The sequence below is a fragment of the Pelodiscus sinensis genome, chromosome 3 (genome assembly GCF_052426305.1).
Source record: "Pelodiscus sinensis isolate ZL-2025 chromosome 3, ASM5242630v1, whole genome shotgun sequence".
NCBI classification, from domain to species: domain Eukaryota; kingdom Metazoa; phylum Chordata; order Testudines; family Trionychidae; genus Pelodiscus; species Pelodiscus sinensis.
In genome coordinates this window covers 62,520,986-62,542,742 of record NC_143054.1, presented here as the reverse complement: position 1 = coordinate 62,542,742, position 21,757 = coordinate 62,520,986, and the positions used below count along the sequence as shown (strand labels likewise).

General features: G+C 40.2%; 1 protein-coding gene across 3 annotated transcripts in view; it reads left to right on the top strand.

The window, feature by feature from the left end:
* Window positions 1-21,757, top strand: part of SNAP91 (synaptosome associated protein 91) — a 126,519-nt gene that overhangs the window by 23,299 nt on the left and 81,463 nt on the right. For all 3 annotated transcript variants that reach the window (XM_006124205.5, XM_089777173.1, XM_089777174.1), the window contains exons 3-5: window positions 16,311-16,453; window positions 17,845-17,920; window positions 20,796-20,898. In XM_006124205.5, the coding sequence (XP_006124267.3) occupies window positions 16,311-16,453; window positions 17,845-17,920; window positions 20,796-20,898 (322 nt within the window). The remainder of the gene's footprint in view (window positions 1-16,310; window positions 16,454-17,844; window positions 17,921-20,795; window positions 20,899-21,757) is intronic.

Here is a 21,757-nt window from a genome sequence, read left to right as displayed (position 1 = left end):
TTTTTAAACATTTATTTAGTGGTATAAAAATCCATTGTATGTAGAATCAGTATTTTACCAAGGAAGACATTATGATGCTGCAAACATTGTGAAGCATAACATCACTGAATTGAACAGAAGGAATACTTCTGTGCATCGTGACTACACAATAGAGAGGAAGGAAATGATCTACTAATGAAATTCTAGGGAAACTGTAACAATATTTGTCTGAGAGGGAAGGTATAGCCAGCAGCTCTCCTGGCTTCAGTTCCAAGATCAGTCTGGTTACTCATGGTCCCCTGGCTCCCAATTTAGTGCATCTTGTTTTAGGCTAATGGGTGTTCTAGTAGTAAAGGCGAGAGAGAAGTTTGACAAAGGGCATGTATATGGTGGATAAAACTTGAAGAGCATGAAGGGACCAGGCTTGAACAAATTATAATTCACATGTACAGATGGAAACTTCTTGGGTCGCTTTTGCCAAATCTGATTGGGTTCTGTTGCATGTAGCAAAAGACACCTCTTTGACTCACTGTAACCCACACACCTAGTGGGTTCACCTCCCGCCCTGGATTTTGTAGTTGTGAAGTTTCAGGCTTAACTGCTCCAAAACACACCTACGTTGAGTCCATCCCCTATACTACTCTGTTATGTGGCCATAACAGTTTTTTTTCTCTCCTTGGAAAATATCTTCTAATACCTGCTTTTGAGCATTTCAGTTGAATTGTATGACTCAGTGTAGCCTAAGTACCTCTAAAATAATTGACTAAGAATTGGTCATGCTTAAAAGTACTTAAAAATTAAAGCAACTGATACAACTCAAATTTGGTATCTGCTTCTAGCTGTAGCACTGTAGCCAAATTTAAATGCTACAGGTTGAACCTCTCTAGTCCGGCACCCTTGGGACCAGACTGGTGCCAAGCCAGAGAATTTGCCAAACAATAGGAGGTCAGTATTGTCTAGTAGCATTACCAACACTTCCACTTCTTGCTGTGCTCTTAGAAGGCATTTATGGGTAAATTAGAGCCAAGTAATAGCACAGAACACTGAGCCAGGACTGGTGCTTGTAAAAAAAACTTTATGGGACCATGGGTAACTTGGCTACACCTGTAAGTAGACATCTGGCTAACTAAAATCATTTTGGACGATGGATGTTGCCAGACCAGAGAGTGGTAGACTAGAGAGTTCAACCTCTAGTTTTTCTAGTACAAGACACATAATATGCTTCTTTTCTGGCTATATTTGTTTCCATCTGTGTAAGCTCTAGAAATCTGCAAAGCCAACACACATGATTGTTGACTATTTGAAATCCCTAAGTCTACACGGACTGAAAGAAGCATAATTTTAAAACTTTTGGTGTACGGTATCTTGATTAAAATTGCGTTTCTGATCATTATTCTATTAGTTTGAGTAGCTAAGATACATAAATGATTCTTAAATCAAATCTAAACAATGTAAAAATGGAGAACATGCTATGAAGAAATATATAGGAAAACTTCACACAAGGCTTCTGTTATTTCTATGTAGTCACATATGCTAATGTCAAATAATGGATTATAAAGACAAAGGGAACTAATGATCATCTAGTCCAATCTGCTGCATAATAAAGGCCACAGCTTGGAGCTAGAGAAGGTCTCATTTTTCTTAAAATAAAAATTGGATTTTGATTTAAAACTTACCATGTTGGGTAGATAATCCACCACAACCCCAGGTAGATTTATTACCATATCCACAATGTGGTGGCTCACTTGTAGTAACCCTCTCTTTACTTTCTCTAATAATGCAATTATGGTATCTTGCTTAGAGAATCACCTTTTCTTTTCAAGTTCTTAAGGGACACTCACTTTTAAATTACAGTTCTGTCTCTAACTTTTAAACACAGTAGATGATTTAAAACGTGATGTCTAGAGCCTGGGGTGCAAACTTGTGCATTTTAAAGCATTTTATTTGGCTCTACTGTTTTGGTGGGTGTTGCAAAACTTGAAGAGAAAATTTTTTAAAAACACAAAAAAACAAAATGTAATTATAACAAGTGTATAGTGAAACTTCAGGATAAGATAGCTCATGAAATGTTCCTTTTAAACTGCCTATTGTAAGTTGCCCTTACATTCTTTCTTAATCACTTTTCTGGGTCTGACTTTTTAAAAGCTTGTCACTGGTACATGTAATTCTTCAACTGCAGAAACTTGATTTGATTACTGTACCTTTTCTGATGTCAAACATTCTTAGTACAGTAACTTCAGTTAAATGGGATTGGGATCAGTGGGATGGAGGGAATGAGAGGAAAGTTCTGAACTACTTGTAGAAGATGCCAAAATGAATAATTGTCTGCATCTTCTGCGAACTTATAGCAGTACACCTTGAGCTTCATAATTCATGTTAATAGAATGAAGAATATGCCATCCATTTAAAATGCTTAACAGCCTTAACCGCTGCTCCTTGTGCATAGTATTGTGATAGTCATTTAATCATCACTTTTCTCAAGTGTAGTTCATTTTTTTTTTTTTTTAACAACCATAGATACATATTGTCTTGGAAAACTAGTTCATTCTTAGTTATGATTTCATTTTTATAATGGTCTAAGGAAGGAGTGGGCAGTTTATGGGGGGGCCACTTCAGAAATTTTTTCACAGTAGAAGTGGCAGGGCCTCAAGTGGCAGGGGTGGGGCCAGGTTGCTTCCCCACCCACAGACCATGATTGGTCTGTGGGTGGGGGAGTGCATGAAGTCTTTGTTTTTCCTTCCCAATCCCCCTTCCCCCTGAGGTTTCCCCTAGGCACCCATGCTTGGGGGTAGGGGAGAATGTGAAGTCGCCTCCTGCCCTACCAGGAGCGCAAAAGCACCATGCAGAGGAAATTTCTCATGCACTTCCCCCCCCCCCCCCATCCCCAGGCCCTGATTGGTTGGGGGCAGGGGAGCAGCGGGGCTTCCATGGGCCGGATCAACCCACTTGGGATGAATGATCTGGCCCATAGAGGCCCTTTTGCCCACCCCTGGTCTAGGGTATGTTTGGCTAAGCTGCTCAGAGAGAGCGAGAGAGGTTCTGAGGTATGAATCCTTTTTAAAAACAATTCAGCACCCATGCACTCTTCTTCAGTCAATAATACAGCCTTTCTTAGGTGCACTTCAGGGGATGAGGCATGCAGACCATGACCTAGTACAGCCCCAAGTACCTCAAGTACTTTTTGCTATGTTCCCCTGAAATAGTTGACTTTCCTGGGTGTTATATGTATATCTGAAATTGCAGGAGAGCTGTAATTTTTTTTGGTAAACAGTATGATCTTGTTATGAAAATCTGTATCAGAATGCTTCCAAATTAGAGAGCAACATCAAATTTGCAAATGTATTCTCACACCGCTTTTTGTGTGGAATTAGAGGGTGGCTTTTTTTTAAATGGGGGGGGGGGGAAATGAGTGTGCGGTTTCTGTGTAAAGTCTTATTTTTAGAGTATCCAGCTATCAGTTGCCCTGTGGTTTAGGTCCGATCCTGCTCAGAGCATGTCTTTGCCACAATCTTCAATGGGATGATTTGGGTTCACCCAGACCAATAAGGGATTGTCACCACCTGCCCTGTCATTCTGGGTGCTTCTGTGCTGTGCAGCTTTATCTTAGAGCCCTGAGAGCTGTTGCATGCTCATAGAACCATGATTTCACTCTGGCTTTCATCAGCCCAATTATTGCTTGCAGCGTGACCAACAGGGCTGCTTGTCATGAGTCTCCTCAAATCTTCTTCCCTGCAGTGTCACGTTTGTCTTGCTTGGACGCTCAGAGGTAACACCAAGTTTGCTGCCTCCAGAGAACCACTACACACAACAGCTTGTTAGCTTAGCAGAGGTTATACATATGCAGCACTAAGGTGCTTAATACACATAGATTTAAGTTATTTCAAGCAAAAGTAGAAGATACAAAAGTATTACAAAACCAAAATAAGTTTCGTGGTGTCTAAATTGTAATTGTAATGAGACAGAGCTTTTCCTGATGCATTTTCTTACATCAAGTTGTTAGCACTCTTCAGCAGAACTATTCCAGCCAGGATCCAACCTTCACAGAATCTAAGTGGTGGTTTCGTCACTTCCTAAGGAGTTGAATGATTTGACTATCTCTGTTCCCTTTTATAATACCTTAAACCAGGGCTACTCTACACATGGCCTAGATTTTGAACTGTCTCCCCTCATGGACCAGCTCCTGCCTACCTCCCTGCGCTGCTGCCTCTGGTAAAGATGCAACAGTGTGGAGTGACAGGGGGCTCCCCGGGAGTTGAGGCTGGAGTGTACTGGCTGCTGATTGTGTCCCCAGGGACTATAGAATAGTCGACTAACCAGTAAGAATTGATTAGGTTAATCGACTAGTCAGTTAACCAATATTTAACATCCCTAGTACAGAGTGTTGGTGTTTTTAGCCTCCAGGGAGAAAAGTTTTGTGAAAAGTTCTGGTTGCTTAGCCTTGTGGGCAGAGCCTTGGAGGTGCTGACTGGGTCACACTGGCCACGTTTGTGTCTGGCACTGCAACTTAAGGCTTAGTCTTTGTATTCATGCCCATCAGTGTGAGCAGGAGCGGCCTGAGGCTGGCTGTGGCAGCTGGCGCCCCAGGTGGAGTGTGCAATCGGCGCCCCCGCCTGCAGGGCCATCCATGAACTGCCATTATCGGCGAGCGCCACTGTGTCGTCCTCATTGGGCGCCCCGAGCAGCAGCACCCTAGGCGGTGGCTGAGTCCGCCTATAACACGGGCCGCCCCTGAGTGTGAGAAGCTATTTGCATGTATATGCAACCACACTTAAGTTACGGTCCTCAGCATGTGCTGTGGGTATCATTGTGGCCCTAAAGTTTTAATAATCCTGCCCTAAACTGTGGGTTTTTTTGTTTGTTTGTTTGTTTTCCAAGAGGGAGACAGGAAAGCTTTCTGGGGATACAGACTGCATTCCCCCTTCGTGATTGCTGAGCAGTCCTCTCTCCTACTTGCTTGCTTGACGGCAATGTGTACCTTTATGTAAATATACTTGCATTGTCCTCTGTCTAGGATCATGTTGGTCAGTCATGTAAACTTGTATTCCTTTGTCTAGGAAAAACCCTGGGTTTTTTTTTTTTTTTTTGTCTCCTTTGTTTACATACATTAGGTATTGGTACATGCTTCCATGGTAGAAGTGATCAGCATGATAATTCTCAAATCATATTACAAGGCATTACTTTTAAAAAAGAATATCAGAAGTGTGTTGGAGCAATGTGTGTGGCAGATCTGTTGCAAGTTACATTTATGCTGTGCTCTCTGCTGATTTGGTATTGAAGGGCTCCAAGAGTAATAGCTTGGCTTAGCCCAAAATTATTACTGTTGTGTTGTAAGCAGTCCTTGTTTTCATAATTTCTCATCCATGTCAGGATTTGGGGAGACCCTGTGTTTGACACAGGCACTTAACTACCGTGTGTGTGTGTGTGTGTGTGTGTGTGGTCGCTCTACCTAAAAAACCAAGGACCCCTGTAAGGCCTTTATGCCTAGAATCTCAATAAGAACAAACAAACCTTATGTTAATTGTAAATAACTTGTCTCATTTTTACCATGAGAGACATGCTTACCCTCCACTGAAGCATTGCTCATGCATCTCCTAAAAAGCCAGGGTCACTTGATACTCTTGTCTACAGTTTGCTCTGACCTAATGTAAAGTGGACTGGAGCATCACCAGTGGCGTTCAGTGGCTGCATGGCAGAATGTAATTATAAAAGGTCAAAGAGAAAAATTTCTTACCTAGCAATGGCTATGAAGTAAACCAATTATCCATAATGTTTAAGAGAATGAGGTAGGAAGTAGGAGTTGAACTCATCTAAGAAGTTTTGTCATGTTTTTTTCAGATACTTTCCATGTTGTTGCACAGTTTCATCTGTCTGGTAATAGTGAATTGACTCTTATAATGACAACTGATAAAACAACTGAATCAGAGTTTAGCAGAAAACTGAGGCCTATAGTTCATCAATAAGAATATCCCCTCAGACATTACAGATTCTCTCATAATCTTACTTACAATATGACTTTAGTTTTGCTAGTCTAACCAGCACTGATTACTTGGTGGAGGGGGGAGAGGTGAGAGACCTTTCAAATATCTGGGTAATACAACTATAGATTAAGAACAGCATGTGATGAGCAATAAAGGAAATTAAATCTCAAGTTAATGTTACATGTTGTGTGGTCAGAGGAAATGACATACTGTAGGAACAAAGTTGAAATACAGGAGAATAAAGCAAATTTTGTTTCTGGCTTAATATATCAGTAAGATTTAGCAATTCATGGCAATGATTTTTACAGGGTTGGTACAGACTAAAGTTCAGCAATGACACTGTCAGGAGGTAAGATCTTGAAGATTTTACAACTTTTTTTAATATTGATTTATTTTGAACACGAAGCTAAAATTGCATGTGGAAAATCTCAATTTTCAAATATTCTTCGGAGTCTTTGCTTGTTAAAGTTAAGAATTGGTTCTGTATCGATATTTTCATTTTTGACAGGAAGGACAGTAAGTTAGGTTCTAAATCTGTTCTCAGGCACTTGACAGACTTCCCACCCTCCACACAATGCTGGGCATGTCTCCGTTCCATTGAAGTCTACAAAACCAATTGCACAAGCACAGGTTTGCAGGATGAAAATAAGTCAGAAAAGAACACAAATTATTGCTGGTGTGACTACAGGACAGGGCTAAGGCGCTTTTTTATGCCTTTAAAGAGATGAAAAGCACACTTAAGATGTCAGTTACAATACACTATAGGAGTCTCAACACACCTGCACATTCCTTACAGTTCATAGCACTTAAACTAGACTTCAGATTACTGATAACATCAAGGGAGGCTTTTGGTCTGGCAGTTTCATTATACCACAAACATAAGCTAAAAATTATCATGGAATATCTGAGATGAACAGATATAGTGTGCAAATCTTGAGATTTAAAGTTGACTTTAGAGTCCAGCTTCAGTAACAGATTTTTGGCTGGTCAGAAGACTCAAAGCAGCTGCATACCTGGTTTTATGATCATTCTGGATTATCAAAATAGCTGTACTAGACGTGTGAATCAAGATCTTTTTTGTTGGGTAAGGTGTATGTGTGTTTTGTTGTTAGTTGGCGGGATGCTTTATAAAATGTAACATTTTTCACTATAAATAGCTAACTTTCAGGATAATAAAACCATTTTGGGGGTGGGATATTACTAGTCCTGGTAAACAGGCGCAGAGAACAGTGGCAGGGTTGCATAGTAGGAAGGGTGGTGAGCAAAGAAGAGGGGAGTCTGTAGATATGATTGAGGGAACTGGGGGAGAAAATTGAGCAGGGGGGGGGGAGTTGATGATTCAGGAGGCTTGCATTATGTTCTGATTTGGGACCCCACTTTGGTTCCACAGAGCCCTAGTGTTTGTAAAAATTTCTTAAACACTTTCACAAGGTACCGAGATAAGATAGTGTGGTGCTGGCCTCTCCTCACTAGAAATCCCCTTTTGCAGAGCAGCCTGCTCTCTACCATTACCAGCCAATGATCTCTTGACCAAAATTGTGTAGAACTGCCATCATTCTGGCTCCCTAAAACCCCTAAAATTGCAAGATACAGATCTGCTATGTAAGGGTATGTGTTTGAACTATTTCTCAGACACATCATTTAGAAATAACTTCAGCTGACGTGAGCATAACCATTCATTTAAAAACATTCATAGGCTATATTTAGCTAAGTTAAACAGGTTTTTTTTTTAATCAAAATGAAGAATTCTATGAAAAGTTTGAAGAGGCTCTTCCACTTAGATTCAAGTGAGATGACTACTGAATTCCCGCCCCTCTCCCCCATTCATAAACATTTAATGGTATATTTTGAAGAGGTTCATCATACATGCCTAGAAAATGCCTTTTTGTGAGCATTTTAAGTTTGAGACTCTGTATCTGTGAATTAAGGCTTACAAGACTTTACAGGGGTCTTGTAATCATCCCAAAATGAAGCATTAAAAAAAATGGGGAAATTCAGCTAAACTTTCAAAAGAAATCCAAATGTATTAAGCTAAGAAATGCATAGTTAGGGCACTTGAACCACCTTACATCTTCCCAGTACTGATATCTTGACCTTGCTGTGCAGTTATATAATTACAGAATTCTAGTATATGGGGTTTCAGATTAGATTGTTTGAAGACTCAGGTTTGTGTTCCCTTCGTTCATTTTGTTCCACCCTCCCACTCCCAAATAGTGTTGTTTCAGAACAGGCAATTAGGAAATTTTGGGGGACAGTCTCAGGAACTGCAAGGTTTTTTTTTTTCCTCTGTCTCTCTGCTTGAGTGCTCGGAAGAGGAGGATTGAGATTGCTGGAGAGTAATTGCTGGGAAAGTTCTGTTCAGCCCCCACAGCTCTGGGTTGAACTAGCTCTTTAACAAGTCTTTAGTTAGCACATGTAACAGTTGAGTTGCACCCTCTCCGCCAGAGTTGTTAATGCATGTGTTCAGGTAGATATGTAATGGCTGAAAATTTTAGCAGTTACATGTTTACACATGGGGCTGGGCAGAGAGCAGGCAGCTCCCCAGAATATAGAAGAGGGTGTGTGTGTGTGTGTGTGTGTGTGTGTGTGTGTGTGTGTGTGTGTGTGTGTGTGTGTGTGTGTGTGTGTGTGTGTGTGTGTGTGTGTGTGTGTGTGTGTGTGAAGGTTAACAGATAACCCTAGGCCCATTGGTTAACAGTTTATATGATCACATCCCTGCCCCCCTTCAAATTTGGGTTGACTTCAACCATTTATTAAAAGTTACCTCTCTGTCCCTAAGGGAAACCCTTTCCAAACTCTTCAAAGTTGTAGTATTAGTGTTAGGACCCAGGAGATGGGACTGTTATGTGCCATATGAAGAAAATAGAAGGGATCAACGTTCACCAGAGCCCCATGTCCCTGCAATGGATTAAGTGTAAAGAGCCAGATAATCCTACCAACAGCCAATACTCCATGCTGTGGAAAATACCCCCAGGTTACTGCCAATCTAATCTGGGGCAAAATTCCTTATAAACTGGTCAGTTAGACCTCAAAACATGTGAGCAAGTTTAAACTCATCTTCCATGAACGTGGGTGACCATAGTTGTACACAGTCTTCCAAATGAAATTTTACATTTAATATTTTTTATACTGAAAAGGCCTGATTAGGCCTCAATCACACTTGCCTTTTTTAACAGCTCTATTACATGGTACAGTTTCCTTTTGGGCAGTTGATGTACCCCGGTGTTGATGTACCTCTTGTATCATTTACAAGCTGGGACTTACTGGCTGCAACAAATACTCATTATTAAAACCTAAAGTGGATTATCTTAAACTTTATACTGTAGAATTTCATCCAGTTTGTCACCCCAGTCTTCAAAGTCGTCCAGAACTTGTCTAGCTGTGGCCTGGAATATTTTGTATACATTAATGCAGAGGACATCTCACATGTTTTTGGTCTCCTTCCTCCAAACCTTGAGAGTACATTGAGGAGGATGCAGAGGGTATGAGGAATCGTAGAGTCTTTCCTGTTTACCTGAAGTCCTGAAACATAAGCTTTAGGATCCTAAGATATAAACCATCATATGCAACCCTGTCATAAGATCCCACTCACCAAATTTATCTACCTCATTAAAACTAATTGGGAGGCTGTTCCAAAGTATCACTCTAGACCAAATTAGAAATATTTGATAGCTTGTCTTTATACTCGTTAGTTCTTGTACTATCCTTGTCCTTTAGCTTTTATTAGCTTTTTGCCCTACATGTTTTGCTTTCTATATATCAGAAGGTAATGATATCATCTGTCAGCTTTCTTTTTGTGACATTGACAAACCAAGTTCATCAAACCAAGGGCTTGTCTTATGTACAATAAGATATTAGTAGCTTTTCATCCTCATTCATGTCCATGTTCTGTATCATCCTTATTTGGGAAGGGAGCCATATCTAGAATTAGGGCCATATCTAGATTATCTTGAATGTCCTTCCAATCCACACTGCATAGTGGCCCAATCTTATTTGTCTTACTCATTGTGTTTGTAAAACTAAATTCCTCCCCCCTTATTTTAACTTTCTTAGCAAGAGTTAATTCAACTTTAACTTTTATTTCTATATTTTTCTAACTTTCAAGACATACTTTCTTTGACCGTTTTTCCATTCTCTGTAGAATCTGTTCACTCCAAAGGTTACGAGTAGTTGTTGATTGAAACCTTCCCTCTATATTTCCCCTCTCCTCTCCACATCACTGTTTAGGGTGTAAATTGTGGCTAGATTATTGCATAGTTCACTTAAATTCCAAGCATACAGTTTGACTTAAACTAATTCTCTTAATTTCCCTTACTCAGCCACTTTTAAAAAACAAATCTTAGTTGACAACAGAGTTTTGATTAACCTTCCATTTTAATTCAACTCCAACCAATTTATGCTCATGCAATCCAAGTTTATTTACTATGACCAGCTCTTCTAATGTCCTTGTGTGCTTACCAGAACAAAGGATGATGTACATCCCTTAAGCTCCACATCCAATCATCATCTTTGTCTCCTCTCCTCCTCCTTAGGTCATGCACAATGCTGCCTCAGTAGCCATAGTCTCTTCTTCGTCTCTGCACAGGGAGAAAATCTCCCACAAACTCGCTGTTGGCTGCTACAGTGTTCACTGGTCACTAGCTTTTAAACTGGCCAAAACAGGTCAGCACTGCCTCTTTGTTAAGGGATCGCAGTAAGCATTGGCTCAAGCCATGCACCTGAAACAAATCACTCAAAATATCAAGTGCTTTTTTTTTTTTTTTTTTTTTTTTTTTTAATGGAGTTAAGGTAGGAAGCTTAGTTGCTGTGCAGGGGATAAGGCTTTGCCAAGTATAAACATTCTTGCAAGACTGAAAACAGAAATATGTTAGCTCTTTTGTGAATAAGATTTAGTCATAATGGAGCTGAAAACTGTATTATAGAGAAACTGACGATTTAAAAAATGTATAAGCTTCAATGAGAGCACAAACACAATATTTAAACCATTTTGGTGCTGCTTGGTGTACCATACTGCAATTTCACAAACAACTATCTGTCTTGTGGTTCTGTGGATATTGACTGTGCCTCTAATGAACTTTAGTCTTCACTGACTTCATCTTCCAGCTCGGAGTCAAAATAATCCAAATTGTAACTTGACAAAAATACAATAGCTCAGTGTTTCTCTCTCTCTCTCTCTCTCTCAGAAGAAGGTTAATCATACTAACCATTCTCTTAAAAAAAAAAAAAACCCTTCTATTTTAGGTTTCACTTCAAAAATCTTTCCAGCTAGACTCCTTTCCAGCACTGTTTTCTATTCCATGCATTATGGAGATGAGACTTGATCTTTTCTTAGTATCTTTAGCATCAGTCCCATAACTTCTGGTAGAGCTAGACCATATAATAGAGGTCTTCCAACTGGGACATGGCCCACTACAGGGGTTTGCCCTAGTATTTGGGGGAAGATGCAGCTGACTCAGGCCCACCCCCGACAGCGTGAGGAGAGCACACAGTCTAACTCCACTCTTGCCATCATGCCCCTGCTCCCAGCTCTGGGAGAAATATGGATGGGTAATGGGGGATGCAAGGTAAAAAAAATTTGAGGACTGTTGCCATAGCCACATCCCTAGGGAAGTATGGCTCGTTACCCTGACTCTTAATTTTCACATTTGATTTCTAGTTTGAATGTATCCCACTTCAAGCTTCCAATCATTGGTCTTGTTGGTTTTTTTCCACTAGATTAGAGGATTCATCTATCAGAACTCTCTCCCCCACATGGAGAGCCTTATTGCAATTTGGAAGTTTTCTTTCTGCCTTGATCATATTCTTCAGCTGAGCCCCAAATGACAGGTTTCTTTGTATTCCCATTGTACTAGTCCTTGCTGAGTCGTAACATTTTCTCTAGTGTTGCCCCATCATCTCAAACAGTTCACTTGCATTCTTGAACTTTTTCAGATGCCTTTCTTGTTCTAGACTTAAGCTAATATTTGTGGGCCTGTTTTTAAATTAAATTCAGAACTCTGCCTTATTACTTCATTTGACTTCGCCTTTTTAAGAGAAGAAAGATGTCATAGGACAGACTTCAGAGTGCTGTTGATTGAGCTGAGTGCTTCTATCTTCAATTATCCTCACTTGAAGTCATTTCAGATTATACCTCAGTATCAACATTTTAAATACAGGAGTTGGGAAATCCAAGAGAAAATCAATTCCATTTAGCTACCTTCCCATGGCGCCATCTGTAGTGGCACCATATCATTGTCTTAAAAAAATACAGTTTGGTATTCTCTGGGTTACTTGTGCTGATATTTTACATGCTTTTGCCATCCTCCATCCTGCTGGTATCTTTTGCACTGACTCGATGCCTGCATGGATCAGATCATGAATTGTTTTCCTCTCTCTATTTTTTCCTCCTCATGCTTTTCAGCTTGACTGCTAAAGTAAGGTGGGTTCTGAGTTGCAGGATTTACATGGGATGCAGGCAACCAACGATTTGCTTGCTATATATCCGGGGTGGCCAATCCATTGCAGGCGAAGAGCCAAAATAGTTGTGTATATAGCTCAAAGAACCAGGGGGAACAAGGTGGTTGAGCAAAAAAAAAAAACCCCAAAACAAGTCCCAGCCGTGTTTGGTCAAAGGGGAGGGGGAAGGACACTGCCACTAAGAGAACCTCAGGTTGGCTTTTTGGCCACATCAGGCTCCTGTCAGCTAGCGCCATCTTGCCAACATCATTTTGCTTCGCCACTTCCAGACAGCTCCCCAGCACCCAGCGAGCTCAGGGGGCCATTTCTAAAGGCACAGGGGCTACTTCGTGAGCCACGGGGGAGTCTTTGGGAGCCTCACCCTAAGGGGGGCGGGAAGAGCCTCACGAGGCTCACTAGCTGTGGATTGGCCATGGCTGCTATACAAGTATGCACAAAGATGGTTGTAAATGTTAGTCTGATAGTGAAATCCATAAAAGTGGAAGTCTGAAGCAGCTTACTTTACACACTACCCAATTGAGTTACTTATGTAAGTGAATAAACTCCACCATAATGTATTACTGTAGTGTTATGAATAGACAAATATCAAACTGAACAACAAAAATTCATCAAGAGAAAAGGATTTATTAGTTTTCTGAGAGCATAAACTGCTGCCATCCTATCTTGGTGTAGGAGTAGGTAAGATGGCAGTGTCTCTATCGGGATTTTCTTGAGGCTAATTGGGCTGTACCCCGAAGATGCAATATTATGTAATTATTAGTGTGTATTTTGCCTTTAAATTGATCTTTGTTGAGGTGACACTAAAACACAAACTTTTGATATGCTGCAAATTTAGCAGAAGACTTTACATGACTCTATTATTATTACCTCTCAAAGCCCCAAAGACCCATTTATAGGCAAGTGGTGGTTTTTTTTTTTTTTTTTTTTTTGTGATTCGATTTTCCTCCTCCTTCTCCGGCTCCTCCCCCCCACCCTCCCCGGCCTTTGGATACCATCTGCCAGATCACCATGTACCATATTTCTTAGAGGGTAACCTCCTCTCCCCGACCCCCACCTGAATTTGGGTTGTAGGTTTCTTTTAACAAATCAGTTACATGTTTAGGGCAACATTCCAGTTCAAACATTAATTTTCATAATTCTAGTATCAACCAGGGAAGGCTCATACAAATGACAATCCAGGGCCCATAATTGCACTTAAATCACTGGGAAACTTTCATTATGTATTTGCAGACTATTTAAAGTCGCTTTCTCTGGATTCAGTGCTTAATTTTGTGCAAGATCTGAGCCCTGGCATGTCTAGGCTTGCCTCATCTGTTTATGCATGTAAAAACTTTGCTTGAGCCCCAATCGGATTACACTGAAGCACTGCCTGTATTACATCAGGTACAGTTGTTCATAAATACCTATACATGTAAGTGCTTCTTAGTTGTTGTGCTAACTCCTCAAACATCTCTCCTGGCAGAATACCCTTCTGTATTTATACAACTGCATGCCAGGCAGAACTAGATTCAGTAGCAATCTCAATTTTGGCACATTATGATATTTTAAGACCATTCTAATGACCTTCACAGTTTATTTCTAAAGCAATACATATTGGTGTGATCTAAACAACCATGTCAGCTAATCAACCATAATTTGGGATTTAATTGGTGTTAAGACTGAACCACTACAGTCCTTCATACAGTGTATTAGTGATCCTTATAAATTGTGGATGGGGAATAACTGCAGGATATTGTGCCTGATCCTGAGTTGCAGAGCAGCTACAACTTATATACACTGACCCCGGTTTTGAGAACACAGTCTTCACTTCTGCTGTAAGTGGAGTCTTCTGTACAGGGCAGCAGACGCCTAGTCTGTGGGCCAAAAAGTGTTGAACTCATGCTTAAAGCATTTTAAAAAGCATTTTAAAATATAGAAGGGCTTGGATGTATCTCCATGAAGGAAGAGGACCAGGTATGAAAGGTTCTGAGCAGTGGTGTGTTGCCATCTAGAGGAAGAAATCAAAATCTCTTCGATAGTCTCTTTTAGGAAAATAGGAGCATTTTATATCCACTATAAACCCAAGGATTCGATCAACTCTTTGCTTCTGTTCTGTCATCCCTTTTTCTGTCACTAGTTATGGCTAAACTTAAGTCCATGCATGCATGGGCAGGACCTAAGTGTTGTGTGGCTTTTCATCTAAGTTGGGGAAACTTTACATGGTACAGTTGTTGCTTCTAAAGTTAGAAGCACTGACAGCACTGTATTTTTGGTCATATTGCTTCAGTACATGGTTTTTCTGGGTTTTGATTCTGGTGTTCATTTCTTGGGCTTGCTGAGTCAATCAGCTAAACACTGCTGTTGCATCCATCCAAGGCAAGGTTCTGCAGATGCTAAGGGTGTTTTAGAATTCATGTTGTTGCCCCATTTGTGGTGGTGGTGGTATAGCTGAAGTGCCAAACCAATTTCTGAGATTGAGTGATAGATTGCGAAATGCAATCCTTTTATTATTTCAAAACTCTGCCACATGTATGCCTACCTAATAAGTGAATGCAATAGATGGATATGGGGATGGACTAGGTTTAACAGTAATGCCCTAGTGGAGGAGGAGAACATATTCCATTTCTTGCGGCTGAAGAAAGTGCTTGAATTTCTCATAGGGTGTTCTGAAACTGACTTAAGAGATTAGATTAATTTTTATTTGTCAGAAGATTGCAGCAGTTAACATTTTGAACAAATTTACGACAAGAACTAGAAACTCTGACAAATAAAAAAAATTCAATAATTAATCTCCTGCTTTCTCTGGCTTATGAAAGCAGAGTGTATGGGCTTACTTATGACTCTCGGGTGACAGGACATTATAGGGCTTGTGCCCAAAAGTCTATTAGAGAAAACATGAGCACTAAAATGTTCGAGCTGCTCCTTTTTGGTATCCTGGGCAGACCTACAAAGGCATGTTGGTAGGACTCTTAGGCTATATCTACACTACAGCTTTTGCCAGAAGAGGCAATGCAAATGAAGTGCTGATTAGCATTTTGTCATGCTTTGTTTGCATAACCTATTCTGAGACATTTTTACGCAAGGGGTTTTTGCACAAAAACAAGCAGTGTGTCTGTTTTGCACAAAAACCATGGGGGAGGCATAAGGATCTTGCGCAAAACCCCCTTTTTGCGCAAAATGGCCACCGCCACACTTCTTGTGTTTGTGCAAAAATGGCTCTGAATAGATTATGCAAATGCAGCTCAACAAAATGCTAATCAGTGCTTCATTTGCATTTCCTTTTCCAGCAAAAGCTGTAGTGTAGACAAAGCCTCAGGGTATGTCTACTCTGCAGTTAAATGCCCACAGATGACACTTACAAGGCTCAGGCTAAGGCACTGGTTAATAGTTGGGTAGATATTGAGCCTCAAGCTGGACCCTGGGCTCTGTCCCTCACCCGTCATTCTGAGCCCAAACATCTACAGTGCAATTAAACAACCCCTTAGCCTGTGTCTTGTGAGCCGGGTCAGCTGGCATGGGCTAGCTTCAGGGTTTTAATTGCAGTGTAGACTTCTCCGTAGAGCCTGTATTACTGGATGAACAATGATAGGGGGTCTTATCCTCTCCCTTACTTCCTCTCAACACCATAGGAGCTTTTAATAACTAGCAATTGACTTGGTATAACTTTGATAACCCTTTAAGAATAAATGTAGGGATGGATGAGCACAACTCATAAGCAGCCTTGAGGACATATTCGACAGTAAGTGTCTTTGGACACTTGAAACTCCCTTTGAAACAATGATTCTAGTCTACTAGATAGAATCCAAATATAACTTGTGATGTGTATGAAATTGCAGTTATCATTAGCTCAGTGGACTTCTGCTAATTGTCTTGTCTGTACTTACTGTAACAGTGTTTTTTTTCCTTTTTTTTAAATAGATTTGATCCAGGCAACCAATGAGACCAATGTTAATATTCCCCAAATGGCTGATACACTTTTTGAGCGAGCAACGAATAGTAGCTGGGTGGTGGTGTTCAAAGCCTTAGTTACCACACATCATCTAATGGTTCATGGAAATGAGGTAAGTAAATAAGTCTTTCAAGACTTTTTATTCTGAAGAAATTCTTGTATAGTCATTGGACAATTTAAAACTACCTTTCAATGGTTTTGCTATCTCAATGTTTTATGAGAACAAAGGGTTCTTTCAAGTTAAATGTCTCAGTTGCTATTAGCTGCAACTTTCCAAATTCGCTTCAAATTAAGTTTGAGATATTAAGAGATCCAGTGCAGAACTACCTTTTAGGCTTGCCTTTTGGCAATCTTAAGGTAAATTGTCAACACAATAGGTTCAGATAGCCGTGCAGTCTTTAATTTGTCTCATATTAAGTATGGGTAAAGGTAAGCTTTTTGTATTTAAGATTTAAATTGTAACTTAAAAATGTGATTATGACCTTATTGACTGAGAAGGTCCTAAGGAAAAAGTCTAAATGTTGAGAAGTCCTCACTTTCTCATGTCTCCTGTGACGGGGTCTGTGATTTACGCCCACCTGACCTCTATTTAATATGTTCTGTTTTGCCTAACAACTTATTTGAATCTTATATTAACCAAGTTACCCATTCCATTTTTATTCATTATATAGTTAAAGATATTTAGACCATGGTCCTAGTGAATGTCGGTTGTACATTTGATTATCCTTTCTGCACTGCCAGGCTTTTTAGATTGTGAACTTAATAGGAAAATAGATACGGTAGTTGTTTGACCTTAGTTTGTGTCTCAACTACCATTTAAATATAAATTTCCTTTACTAAAAATTAATATAATTGTACTTTGCATGAGGAAATAAGTCTGCTCTAGCAATCAAATGTGCATGACAATGCACTTGTCTTCTATGTAGCACCATCATAGTTCCTAGTCCAACTCTGTCACTACAGATTTTTGTAGTTAATGTGTTTCTCGATTACTTTTTTTACTCGTTTGGTAAGCAAACCACTCAGTATATGTGCAGTGCCTAGTACAACAGAAATCTAATCTGTTAGGACTCCCAGGCATTACTATAATACAAATAATCAGTTTAATAGCATTATTCTCTGTTCTGCTTTCTTGCGAACAAATAGATCTTGCTGCTCCTCTAGCTGTCTTCCATAGCAGTTAATTATCCCTAATTCTTACATCAGCAAGTTATGCTTACTTGCTATCCTGGCCTTTCCTCTAAATAGCATTCATAAAATGCAGTTCAAACTGTCAGAATAGTCAAAGTCTCAAGCCAAGTACTGGGTTTTAACTCCCTGTATGTCCCCAAGTTTTGAGGAAGTTTTAATCTGGATGCAGGCTTTGTGGCATTCACAATCTCTGTCCACTTGAGTCTGATTCAAATCTGTTTGCAGGAGAGATCAGCTGAATCTTATTTCCATGTACTATGAAAGTCCAATTTCAAGATAATGGAAACTGACTTGCATTTTTCTGTCTTGCAGAGATTTATTCAGTATTTGGCATCTAGAAACACACTATTCAATCTCAGCAATTTTTTGGACAAAAGTGGATCACATGGTAAGAATGTGTTCTCTATCTGTATTTAACTTCAGCCATAAGATACTGATACATTATCAGATTTTGCTAACCTGTATTAATAGACTCATTGAAGAATTTGAATTAGGGAGTATAGGAAGCCATAATGGGGATATGCTACATTTTGACAAGATTACACTTTATTTGCAGGTGCAACACTTTGCAAATGTAATGAAGCCATAAGACTTGAGTGAGATGAACATTATTCTAAAACTACCAGATGGCCCTGTCAGTTTCTGTAGAACTTTAAATTTTCATTTGGGGAAAAGTAATTGAAGCTCCCATACCTCATGATTCCAAAGAGAGGGTTTCCTATTTGAATAAGGCAGAATATCTATTTTACTCTTTTTATGACTGGCAGTAATGAAAGTTAAATTAAAATGGCAACGTTACGTTTTTTTATCCACTCTGGGAAGTACTTTAAATGAGGAATTGGTCCCTAATGTGTCTTTCACACTTAGTCTTAAATGTTCCTAGTAAGGAAGGCTCTATTGCTTCTTGTGGAATACTTTTGGAGCTGTTTGGTATCTTTCTAGGATAGGCTTTCTGTTTCTGTATTATTGCACACCAGGGAAAGGAAAAGTGAAGAGTTAGATATATCAATTGTGGGGCAAGAGGGAAGCTGAGGAGGCCAGAAGGGCCAATCAGGTGGAGGGTGGCAAGTTAGCTTGAGGCAATCCTGGAACTCTATACATGAAACATATAAAGACATTCCATGTGCTACTTCAACTGCCAGTTGAATTAATTACCTTTGCTATCCCATCACATTGGAAAGAGAGCCCAGTAATAGTGACAGGCAGATAACTGTTGAGCTTTGAGAAAATTCAAAATACAGATTCTGTGTATAAGAGGATAATTAGGCGAAGCCATGCCCTGGGGGGAGGGTAGTTGTCCATCTGCTGACTACCTGTTACCAAGATCCGAGACCCAAATTGTGTAAAGCAGGGATTTACATATCCCTGAATGTGTTCGTTCTGAGTGAACAGCTGTTACGAATTCATAACCACAGAACAACTCCTTACAGAGGGTTGAAGGACTGAACATCTACCAGTGGCCACTCGAAGGCTATGTCTATACTGCACCTGTTTTGCACAAGAAATATGCAAATGAGTCTAAGCATGGATTATCACTGAGCCTCATGTGCATAATTAATGAGCGCCCACTTACTGCGCAAGGGCTCTTTTTTGCACAAAACCCTCTTTTTGTACTAGAGCCATTTTTCTGGAAAAAATGTGCAGAAAGCGGGTGCTCGTTAATTATGTAAATGAGGCTTGGTGACAGTCCTGCTTAGCCTCATTTTCATATTTCTTGTGCAAAAGGGATGCAGTACAGACCTAGCCTAAGTGTGTATCCCTCCTCTCTGTGCTCCCTCCAGTTCCATCTTAAGGAAAAAGGTCTCAGCCCCAGCACTTCCCATTTTACTGGCACAACCAGATCCTTCCAGAGCCTTTGGAATTCATATTAGCATATATGTAGATTGTATTACCGGGTCTTCAATATTTTCTCTGCAATGCTTTCAACTTAAAATGTATACTGTTTGTGGTCTGACGGGAAAGGTGGCTTGCTTAGGTAGTCTGACTTGCTTGTGAGCATCACAAGGTAAGCAGGGAATGGTGCAGATTGGAGGAAAAACCTCAATTGGATAGGGAAGAGACAATTTTCCAATCCAGTGTAGGTGATGATTGAGGAGCCAGGAGCATAGCGTAAATGTCTTTTCTGAACCTTGGGGAATAGGCCAAGGATACAGGTGCTGTGGTCTTGAATTTGTAAGAGATTTCAGTGCACAATGGAGAAGATTGTAACATAACCTTTCCACAGCAATAACAAACTAAAGGAAGAAAGGTGTGTGCACAGGCAAACAGAGAAAGGAAAACTTCTTGCTTCCGTCCTTGGGAGGAGTGGGAGAGTTCACTTGATGAAGCTTATATTGGGAGGCGTTTTGATACTGTGGTGTTGGGTACCTAATGTGAATTGGATGAATCAGATCAAGGAACTGGCAGTAGTTCAGGCAAGGTGTAACTAAAGCACAGGTCACCTGGGACTGTAACAGCCGTAGTAGCTAGGACCAGCAAATTTGGTATGCAGCTTCATTGTATTTTACTTAAATCAAGGAAAGGATTTGGTTGTGCTAGGAAAATGGGAAGTGCTGAGGATGGGACTGTGTTTCATAAGATGGAAATGGAGGGGCACAGAGAGGAGGAACACACACTTAGAGTGGCCCCTTGGGGCAGCAAAGCTGCAGGGAAGAGCTATGCTGCAGAAACCCACTGGGGGCAGTTGCACCACCAAGAGTGGCCAGCTAAGACTGGGCCTTTCCACTTTGCCTGCCCCTGGGTTTGATAAGTATCTCTCCTGCCCCCAAAACCCTCTCCTCCAGCCCTTGCTCTCAACACTGGGGAGAGGGACAGAAGGCCTCTGCTGGATGATGAGGGAGAGGGAGAGAGAATATAAGTCCACTGCTGGATGGGACCTACCACAGGTGACTTCTATCTGTATGTATGTGTGCTTAGAATCTGTATATTTCCACATATAAGTCACAGTTGACTTCCGCATCGAGTCTGGCTTGTGCTGTTGATTTGCTATAGAGTAGTGATTCTTACATACAAGATGCTTCTATTATTTTCCCTTTATTAGATAGGGTTCAATGAAACTTGCAAAATCTGAGAATTCTTCCAACCTTTTAGTGTGCCACTTATTGGTATGTAAAGCTATGTGTAATCTCACTTTGCATAAAAATGTAAATTGTAACCTACAAGTAGGGTGTGCCCCCTTTTCAGTTTTAGCAAATGGATAAGTGTTTTCCTAAACAAATATACCATTCAAGTTTATTGAATTATGGAACTTTGTTTTATTGCAGGATATGATATGTCTACCTTCATAAGGCGTTACAGTAGATACTTGAATGAAAAAGCATTCTCCTACAGACAAATGGCATTTGATTTTGCGAGAGTGAAGAAAGGGTAAACTGTTCATTTTCATATTTAATCTTAATTATGATGAGAATTGAGTGAAACCTAACACTTCTGTTACTAAAATGGCTAATGCCTTAATTGAAAGGCATGGTTTAAGAATTAGCTGAAAAGAAAACAAGATGCAACTAAATCTAAGTATTAAGAAATAATTTAGCTTGTCAAGCAGTCTGTTAAAGATTGCGCTGAAGGAGAATTATTGTTGAGCTGAGTTGTGTGACAGCTCTCCATGCTAATGGAGAGAGGGCTCCCCATATTGTAACCTTTATCGGGCCTGATATACTCATGTAATAATATGCATATAAGACGTATGCAAACTGGTGATACACTAGTCAGGAATATCATTGTGATGTATGTATGGGTTGAGTTTATGTACATGTGCTGGCTTTGTGATCTTAATGTGCAGTTTTGGAGGCAATGAATAGGTCCAGTCTGCCTTAGACATATGTGCTGTCTGTTTACTTCAGACAGAATAACCCTTTATGCCTTGGTGTTAAACACTTACTAGTAAACCAAGCGTACTGAAACAAACTTGAGGCTATGAACATACTAAGAATTGCGTTGTGTAGTTAAGGATTGCTAGGTGGCTGTAATGTGTGTGCACTTGGAATAACTTAAACTTCTATAACCAAGTTGGTCTTTAGGTCTCTGTAGTATGAAAACTAATACTCTTAGGTCTCTGTTCCCTCGCTGTGATTTTTCTAATTTAGGATTATTTTCTGTCCCTTTTAGGCAGAGGGCAGGGAATCTCTGGCCCACAAGTGCAGCCAGTCGACTGCGTCACTTAATCTAGCCTGCAGCAACTCTGTGCCATCAGCAGGAAGCCCCAAGCCTTGATGGCTCTCTCTTG